At 41.8% G+C, this 10,598-nt stretch overlaps 1 protein-coding gene across 1 annotated transcript; it reads right to left on the reverse strand.

Moving 5' to 3' along the window:
- Positions 1–869: 869 nt before the first annotated feature.
- On the reverse strand, positions 870–10,128 carry si:dkey-234i14.6. The gene is made up of 5 exons (XM_035157953.2): positions 9,422–10,128; positions 6,630–6,806; positions 4,149–4,358; positions 2,482–2,695; positions 870–1,955 (listed from the first exon to the last, which is right to left on the reverse strand). The coding sequence occupies exons 1-5, from the start codon at positions 9,890–9,892 to the stop codon at positions 1,777–1,779; spliced, it is 1,251 nt and encodes a 416-aa protein (XP_035013844.2). The 5' UTR covers positions 9,893–10,128; the 3' UTR covers positions 870–1,776.
- Between the last annotated feature and the right edge of the window lie 470 nt (positions 10,129–10,598).

Genomic DNA, 10,598 nt, shown 5'->3' on the forward strand with positions numbered 1-10,598 from the left:
TTTATAAAAGTTCCTCTTGCATCATTTCAGTGATTAATATGAAGTGACTGAGACAACTTTTTTCTTCGTGTGTCAGATTGGGAATTTACACTAATCACCTTTTGATAAAATCAGCTGTGTTTATTTTCATCATCCTTGTAAAGTTTGACATGAAAACATTCCTGGCAAACACAATTTTATTTAACTACAGGTTCACATATAGTATGTTGCTAGGTAAACTTTCTTGTTCCATCTTACTCCTAATACCTACTATTAGCTATTTTACTTGACATCTAATATTCTCATACTGTAATTTTTTTAGAATGTTAAAATATATAATTCTTGGGGACTATTTATGCCTCATTTTCAAGATATCTTATCTTTGAAGGATCATCTGCTTTTATACATTAAATACTGAATAGTTTGTCTTATTAAAACATGACTGAAATAACTCTACTCTGAGCAGATGTACCTGACAGACTACACCACTAGAGGGCAGTACTGCTTCATATCAGCCAGGGTGGAAATGGTGTGTGGACAAAACTGTGTCTGTACAAGGGCTTTTAAAACTGTAATAATAGAAACATTTCCAGGGAAATTATATTCTTACATAAATTCAATAACATAAAACTCAGTCTGTTATTTTCCAACTCATTATTTTATCTTAATTTACGAAGCCAAATTATGTTACATTGGTAACTGGCTAAACAGTAAAATTGTATTATAAAAGCAGCTTGATACATATCGTAAAAATTTAGTTAATTCAAGTAAATCCTTAGTTTTTTTCTGACCTTACTATCTTTTTTGTTTTTACTTTGATATCAAATACTTATTAAATGTTATCTATGACACATGGGTTTTGTGTAAAGCTCCATATCATTCTTATTATATCAACGTGTTTTCATCTTTATTGGCACTTCAACAGGAGCAGGACATTGTCATCAGCACAGTCCCCTTCATCTGAAATAATATACTTAATAATGGTTGATTCTATTGTCCTTTCAGATCATCTTGAGAAAATGATTACAAGAAAAGTGAAAATTTGAATAATAAATATAAATCTGTAATAATGCAGTTTCCCCATATTATTGTTCCAGTCCCTTATTTTGGAAATGTGCCACAGAATCTTCATTTATAAAAGTTGCACAGAAAATAAGCCACTACAGCAAATGACTCACAACATAATCATCGCGATTATCAGCACATTGTCGAACAAACAAAAAGACAAAAGGCTCGATGATATAACTTTGGAGCAGCTGCATCCTCACGTCATCGGACTCCACACGTGTGTTCCCTTATTGTCCACTGAGCAAATTAAACCAGCTCTAAAAATCAAGTCACTTCCCTCCCTCATAAAAGTAGAAGATGACAGTAGTGAAAATAATGAAGGTCACAGAGTTTCCACATTCCCACTAGTCACTTTACAGAGAAATCCAGTGCATTAACATTCAAAGTAGCCGATAGTGTTTCACTGCAGCTGTAAGAGTTTATACATCTCTTCCTGTATTATCAAGCTTTGTAAGCTGAAAGCAGAAGAGCACATATGGAAAAATGTGGCCATTTCTATTCTCCCTTAAGAGCAGATCTATTCACTGAACGTCACAAAGACTTATGGGCACGTTTACATCCATTATCCAGCTGTTCACTGCTCATTCAGCTGCATTCAGCGGGAAACCATTAGTGGTTCATTCCAGTTTCAGACTCGTGATTCATTGTAAACATTTGTTGTAAACAGCAATGATCCACCAGCACTTTCCACTAGTTGGTGTTATGCATTCACCAGGATGTCCCTCTGCTTCATTCGTACATTGATTCAGCCAGGCCCGTCTGTCTGAAGGTCTCAGCCACTTGTCTGGAGTGCTGCATCTTCGCTGACAGCGCTTCGAGAATATCGTTCTGGTCCACGGCGGTGGCTGTTTGGTAAATGAACGACGCCATCGACTCCAGACCACGCATACCTAGATTTACCCCACAACCTGGAGGATGAAGAGAGGAGAGGAGAGGAGAGGAGAGGAGAGGAGAGGAGAGGGAAAGAAGGATAGGAAGAATAGACATTATACACACATCAAATAAAATGTATCTTGGTATTGCACACCACATATTAATGAGAAGTTCTGTTCCCCATTTTACAGACAAATACTGAACTGTATAACCTTGAAGTCACAGTTATGGTCGAGATGAAAAACACAACAGCACATATACATAAACACAGCCGAAAGGCCATTGAGTGCAGTAATGAGTCACCCTCCCATCAAAACACACAAAGACACACACACAAATACACACACACACACACCACATGAATAAAAATGATATATACTCTCTTTTCATTTGCATCTCACTCTGTTCCATTTATTCAAAGGTCTCTGTTTTCCAGCTAAAAGGACCTTTGATGTTACGTCTCACCTTCAGCTACTATAATGGAAAACAACACTGTGCTTTAAGGCGAATGTCCCCTTCTATGCTTAGCGATGTAATAACTGGTATTTCACAGACATGTACCTGTGTCGAAGTTGAGGACTCGTGCTGCCTCCCCCTCCACAGTGACCGCCACGTTGTCCCCCTCAATGTAAGCAGCGCTGATGCGTCTGTGCGACAGCTGGATCTCAAAGAGACGGCGGCTGCACTGCATGTGGTGGTGCGTCACATCGCTGAGACGAGGCTCGATGTCCGTCTTGTAGGCGTTGAAGGACTGATGGAAAATGTTCTTCATGATCTGGACGACAAAACGGGGACAGTTAAAAGACATTTTAGTTATTTTCACCATAACATCATCTTCCCATAAATAGGATCACATTTACAGACACGTATGAAGGCTCTGATAACCAACGTACAATGTAATGCAATGTATTTACAACTGTGATAACTGAACAGTCTGTAAAAACATATACTTGTTGTGAAGTTGATCACATTAAACATTTTCATATGAACACTGGTATGAGAAACATGCACGGAAAGTTGCATCATAACTGATCCCACATCTAATGCAAACTAGAGCCCAAAAGACATAAAGATGACTCATCAACAGTAAATGAATCTGCAACTATCACGACAAATAATCATTATTTTCAAGCAAATGCAAAAGCTCCTCTGGTTCCAGCTGCTGAGATGTGATAATCGTCTGCTTCTCCTTGGTACACATGATATAACATTGCATAGATTATGCTTTTTAAGTGTGGGTGGGATGAACCAAGAAATTTGCAGGCGTTGTTTTGGGCTTTGAGGAAATGTGACGCATTTTTGTTTTTTTCATACATGAAACATTTAACTGAATACTCAAGGATATAATAATAAGATTTATCAATAACACAAATAATCATTAGCTGCAGTGCTAAAGTTCATCTTTAAATCATGTACTATAAGTTATATGCTGTTCATTTTACCATCTGTGATGACTCTGTAAAGAAAGTTATCTTTTCACGCTGCGGTACGAAAGCTGGAGATGAAAATGTGTCCTCGCGTTGCTTCGTGCCTCCTCATTTATTCCACAGTAATTGTGGGTATTGAGTGACAACAGCGTCTCTGGCTCCGTCTCTCTGCTCTGCTCTTCTTCGACCCATACTTGCACAGTCATCTGTTACCAAGTAACAGTGCATCTGAATGGCCGCCCACATAGCAACTCGCGTTCCAAGGATGGTTTCGCCTCAAACCTGTGAGTGAGTACTACGCTGCAGACTGTGGCTACAGGCTACACATCATCAGAGCTGTGTACTTCACATGGAAACATAGAGAGATTAAATCAAACACCAGCCGCCTGGTGTTCAGCACAGGAAGGAATAATGCCGCCCTCCGTTTGTTCACTGATGTGTAACAGCAGGGTGCAGATGGCTTCTGCACACAGACACACACACACTGGGGAGGTCTACTTTCTTCTCCTATCTCTCTTTGACTCAGACACTCTTATACTCAAGTAGGTCCACAGACTTGAAAACACACACACAATCACTCACACATGCATATGCAGACACACACAGACACTCACGGTCTCCCACAATATTACAGTCAAAGGCCACTTGCTAAATGAAAGGTGAGGAATATGCATGGATTCACGGCGCCGTGGCCACTTTGGAGTTAACATGGAAACACAGCTTCACATCCTTCACACCTCATCAATGACAGTGAGCAGCACTTGAAAGCTTTGGAAAAAAAGATTTTATGGAGAGCCTCACAGAAGAGTTGGCCGTGTGCCTGAGGAAGCGAACCATCTTGGTGTCAGATGTGGGGCAGACGAGGGCCATGTAGCGGTTTCTGAAGGTGCCGTAGATCTTCAGGTGAAAGCCGGGCTTGGTGGTGGGGTTTCGGTGCTCTCGGAGGGCCTCCACTCCGTAAGCTGACAGGTCAAAGTAGAGACTGTGGGCACGGATCTCAGGAGTGGGTACCTGAGGTTATGAGAGAGGGCAGAAGGACGGGGGAGATGCTATAGTAAACTAGAATGAGCCTCGGTACGCTCATACGTCCGCCAAGGCCAGACAGTCGTCTTAAATTTAATTGACCTGCACCAAATTTCACGCACTCATAGATATTAGTTCCCTAAATATGCCTGATTATTTTTTCACCATGAATTATTCCCTGGGAAAACTGTTAAAATGTAAATGTAAATGACTCTTGTTATGTTAAAGAAAGGATCAAATTGAATGGCTTCTTCCCTGACCCATACAGGTTTCATGGAAATCCATCGTTTTGTTTTTGTGTAATCTTGCTTACAAACAAACAAACAAACAAACAAACAGGGGTGAAAACATAACGTCCTTAGCGGAGGTAATATTTTTAGATGTGGTAAAAATATTCAGGGACAATCAGTGACCATCAGTTTTGATATCATCACTTAGGCATGAGCAATATATCTTCACAGCCGGTCTACTTCATAACATACATGCACCATATGATGCGTCTGTGGTAAAAACACATTGGACATTACCTACACACCGTTCCTGCCTGTGGGGCTGTTGTCACTTGAGTGGAGATTAAGAATGGCTTGTTTTTTTATTCAGTGGCTCAATCTGGCATCGACTGGCCCGTTTCCCCTCGAGCCAGAATTGATCAATTTCCTTTTTAATGTCACAAACCAGCCACGTGAGATGAAACAGTGGTTAGTGCAGCCGAGGGAGACGAGCGAGGGAACGGAGCGCAGACTGGGATGGAAGGGACGGCGGGGCCTGACCAGATCATATCCTGAGGGGTAAATTCAATCACTACAGGAAACAGTCACAGAGACAGGGGGCCAATAAAAGGCAGCCACACAGGCACAGAAGAGAATGTGATATCAATGGTTATGGTGGCATAAAACAGCAAGGGAGATGATATCTGTGTTCAGTATTGGTTAGATATTAGCCTGGGGATTTTTTCACCTCAACGTGATTATTTCTCCAAATTAATCTTCCCTGTAGGACAGATTATCACTGTATATAATCCTAAAACCAACCTGTCATCAACATAAGTAATTCTATACAGATGGTTAATGCTGAGGAGCAGGCCACTGCTGTAAATATCATTTGTCTCCTGCCAGTAAAAGGCGACCAAAGGCTGCCTGTCTGTTATTAACCTCTATAAACAGATTCTGCATGTGAATGTGCAGAATCTGTAGGTGAGGGACAAGAGTCTGGTTTTCATCTCTAGTGTCACCAATCACGTTTGAGCAGGCTTCGATTGCCCGCAGGTCAACAGTCCGTCTGGAAAGCAGAAAATTCATCTTGCTTTTCAATTTATCTGCAATCATATTCAGACAGCTGTTTATAGAGATTAGTCAAAATGTCTCCTGGACATGAAACACCTACAAAAAAGTAACGCTGTTTGGGTTTTGTGTGGAGAAACGTTCGACTTGTGTGAAAAGAGAAACTAGTCGGACTGTAGACGTGTACGGAGTCTTGGCTCGGATATCTGCTGTCTACAGAGGAAGCCCCAAAATATCGGCCATTGCCCCCAGAGGCTGATTCATCATCAGAGGGCGATTGGTCTGTTGTAAACCATATTCCAAATATCACACATTTCTTGGTTCATTTTCTATTTTATGTCGTAATCTAAAGCTGATATAATATTACACAGTCAAAGAAATAATTAATTAAATTATTTCAGGGGCAGTTTTAGAGGCGATTACTCTGTGGAGATGTCTCTTATTTATCTACTCAGTCTTTTATGGATCTTGCAGTGACACCGAGTCATCATTCAAGGAACCATCTGCCTATATAATAACAAATGACCTTTGATGCACCGTGTGAAAAACAGTGCAGCTGAGGTGTTGATATCGTCATTCATATTCACACCAGGGGACAGATCATGAGTCTGAGCAGGGGGACGTAATGAATCCAGAGCTTTATCATGGTCATCGCCTGCCTCCATCAGATTCAATGAGTAAATCAAAATGTTGCCAGGGTTGACGGTGACAGGCCCAAACAGCCTGCCAGCGGAAATCTGGCTGTTTATATGAGAAACCCGATATTGTGCTCAGCTGCTGTTGGCAGGTCCACGTCACTGTTTGCTCTGATCAGCTTTATGAGGCCGAATAAAGTCACCTTCACTGCAATATCCTGTTTCCACTCTCTTCATTCTTTCCAACGGCAAACATTTGATTATTGCCTCAGTGTGTGCACATGAGTGTATGCATCTGTTAAATGTGCATGTGTGCGTGCATGTGTGTGTGCACGTGCAATGACCTGTCTCTGGTCTAGTCTCTCTATTGTTGCATTAGCTCCATAGCCATGGCAGGAATCCACAGTGTAGTCGGAGCTGATGCCCAGCACCGAACACGAGTCACCGCACGACCCGTCAGCCACCACGATCACACTCGGCCAGTCAGTCTGAGGGATGCGGCGCAGGTATTCCTCAGTGAACTAAAACAACAGGAAGAAAAACAAACAAACAAAAAAAAACACGATTGTTTTCATGGTTTCATATTGAAAAGGGGTCAAGCTATTAATAGAAGAAGAACGTAACAACATGCATTTACTGTGCTGGAGCAAAACTTGTAAATGCTGGAGGTGGGTGTTATTGGGGATGTTTGTTCAGTATTTTGTGAAATCAGGATCACAATGCTCAGACAGTATAAACCTACATTATTAGAAACTACTTTATTGTCAGTATAATTGTAAAAAAAATAAAAAAGTAATTGGTGATTAATTGTTCCAACTCTACAGGTTAAGAGCATCAATATTCAAAAATTTGGGAAATCTTTTTTTCTAGCTTCCTTCATTTAACATAAATCTTCAAAAAGTGATGTTTTACAGCTTTTACATCAAAGGATTTGATTTCTTTTTCTACCACTGTCTATTAATTTGAGAGACATATGGGCTGTATTGTATTATCCCCATACAAGCTGTTACAATGTACTCCAGAGGCTGTACCTGTCTTAGCAGCAGTGCGTCTCTCACAGAGATTTATTATTATGCCTGTGTGTGCACCGCTGCCCCTCAGTTAAACACCAGGCACTTGTCTGTGCACAGGACAAGAAAGAGCAGGACAAAGTGAGGTGGGGACAGACTGACAGGGGGAAAGGAAGAATAAAAAGGGGCCTTAGCGGGGTCTGTAAGGGCTCAGAGCCACAGATATCTAAGTTTAATCCATTCAGACTGCAGCGAACAGGTGATTTTACATGCTTAGATCTTTGGAGGGGGGAAAAAAAGTAATCAAACACCAGTGTCCTGTCTACTCAAGAGGAAATGGAGAACTTGGCAGAGACTCTGAACGAAACTGAAGTTTGTTGTGATCAAAGATCCTCTTGACCTTGTCTTCCACCTCATGAAGTCTGGTGGATAGTAGGGAGGTTAGCTACAGATAACAGGGATGACAGCAGAGAGAAGAGTAGCAACATAAAAGTGTACAGCTAATAGTTAGTTATGTTTACTGCTGTATAATTGATGGTAGGAAAAAACACCAAAGTTCAATAAAAAACCCGTCTCAATATCCTCAGTGACGCTTTGGCTCAAGTTTAATGGAGCAGGGATGAAAATAGTCTTGACTCTGGTTCCCAGCAATGAAACAAATATTCACTAAGCATTGAGTCATTGTTTTTCTGTTAGAGGTTTCTTTGTCCTATAGTGGAAGTTGGGCTGCAGGAGAGAGGCTTAATGTGATGTTATTGGGCCTCCACAGAGAGGGGTATCTAATAAACTTAACTTTTTAATAAGACAGGGACAGCATCTGTTATTTTATCATCATGCTTCGATCAACATTAGTCTGATATCTGAAAATCGGGTATCTGTCTGAACACACTATGATACAGGTGATGCCCTTAATATATACCTTTCTGGAATCATGTTAAGATCAAACAGGATTACAATTTTAAATATGTGTTACTCGATGCTGTAAAACGCTTGGATTGGAAAGTGTTTACTAAAATTCAGTCTTTTACATCCCACATGGCCTAAATGTCCTCAGGTTTGAGGTCAGCTTACATAACAGGTTATTTCCACTGATGAGTCCGCTTTCAGTCTAATATTATACAATGTCGTATGAGGAGAAGCTTTGGAGGAATTATATAATATCATACCTACATATATATCTCTGTTCATAAGAAAAATAGATCTGCAGAAAGCCAAGTGTTAAATGGCTTGCTCCTGAAGAAGGCTAGTAAACTGTGAACAGGCAAACTGGGTATAAAACTCTTTCGGGTGTTTTAAAGGGCAAAGTGGCTCATGTTGAAAGCAACACAAAAAATTCAAAAGGCTTTTCAAATGTCAGAAACGGAAGGAGTGAGCTAGAGAAAGCCTGGGCCAGGTTCACATAAGAGATGGAGGAGACCAGACATCTCTGTCACCATCACTGCTGATCCATCGGACAGCCCTCTTTTCTTTGACCGCTGTAACTCAGGGAGGATCAGATTATGAAAGCCATTACAAGATGAGCTGGTGTTAGTGTCTCCTCTCTACAAAGTGATCACACATCATTTCCAGATCGGTGGCTTTGCATGAGATCAATTTAAGTTTGAAAGAAAATGTAACCTGTACAACACAGTATGTAAAGCTGAGAATAGAGCATGGGGATTATTTACCTCTTTGCAGCTTGTTTAAAACATTGTGTTGAGCTGATACAACACTTGTTACATGCATACCATTTAAATCAATCAATCAATCAAATGTTATTTGTATAGCCCATATTCACAAATCACAATTTGTCTCATAGGGCTTAACAAGGTGTGGCATCCTCTGCCCTTAACCCTCAACAAGAGTACGGAAAAACTACCAAAAAAATATATTAACAGGGGGGAAAACGTAGAAATCTCAGAGAGCCACATGTGAGGGATCCCTCTCCCAGGACGCACATTGATTAGAAGAAACAGTTTGTAACATAATGGAAAAGTGTGTCAATGTTTAAAGTATTTGTACACAAGAAATATGTCAGATAGAGATGAAGAGAGCAGTAATGACAAATGAATTTAGGAGTTATTGTCAGTAATGAATCTTAACTGAATCATAAGCGTGTGAGATGTTATCGGAGAGAAAAGCTGTACCTTGGTTCCCAGCTGCACCTTCACCTCCACCTTCTGTTTCTTCTGCTCCAGGATGCTCAGCAGGTACTCCTGAAACACGCCTATCCTGGTGAAGAAGTGCTCGTCGTGCCAGCAGCCCTCCATGTTGTCAAAGTCCACCCCGAGTCCCAGCAGGAACTTCACGCTTCGCGGATCCAGCGCGATCTGCTGGGGCCGGCACAGCAGCGCGCTCCGGTACCGCTCATCCAGCACGGTCAGTTTCAGCACCTTCCCGGAGCGGACAGCGACCAGCGCGGCCGTCAGCCCCACGGGTCCCGAGCCCACGACGAGCACCGAGATCCGGGCTCGCCACTGTCTGATGCCGTCCAGGCTCACTTTCACCACCACGTACACGGCCACCGCCACCAGGGTGCTCAGAGCCGTGTCATAGGCCAGAGCGCGGTACTTTTCCTCTGGGTTCTCTCCAGCATGCTCCGCCTGCAGCGCGTCCATAGCTCCAGCAGAGATGACACTGTGGTGTGTGTGGAGCTGTGTGTGGGCTCCTCTATCCGCCAGCCCAGCGTCCTCTCGTCATCTGTGCGTTCACTTGGCGACAGCAGGAGGGTTTACATCCGTGCACACGCACACCAGCTGAGATCTGCCACATCCCTCCTCTGCAAGTTGAGTTGTTGCTGCACGCTGGACTCTCTCTCTCTCGTTCTCTCTCTCTCTCATTTTATGGTCCAGCCTACAGTGAGATGAGTCCGGAGGGTGAGCAGTGTAAAGACCCCTCAGCTGTCATGTTTGGCTAGTGCCAGGACTTCAGAAAGTCAATGGAAAACTATATAGTTCTATTGTATGTAAAAACTATAATTAAGATATGATATATATTGACTTATTTTAATCACATGCCTACGCCTTTATAGGTATGTCTCCTTTTCTAAAATCCAATAGATGCAAACTGCAGGGAATGGACATGTGCTTTGTTTTTACTCTGAGAAACTATTGATTTTCTGATGCTAAAAAAAGAGAGGTCGATTTAACTGTCTCTCTCTCTCTATCTGTGTCTCCCTCACAAACACACACACACACTGTACTTTTATCCTCCATCTGAGGACACTAACCCAAACCTAATTCTAACCCTAAAAGCAAATGTTAATGCTCTAGAAGCCCTTAAGTGAGGACCATCGAAATCTATGCTCAAAAAGTACTCACACAT

Source organism: Hippoglossus stenolepis, chromosome 5, assembly GCF_022539355.2.
Source record: "Hippoglossus stenolepis isolate QCI-W04-F060 chromosome 5, HSTE1.2, whole genome shotgun sequence".
Classification (NCBI taxonomy): domain Eukaryota; kingdom Metazoa; phylum Chordata; class Actinopteri; order Pleuronectiformes; family Pleuronectidae; genus Hippoglossus; species Hippoglossus stenolepis.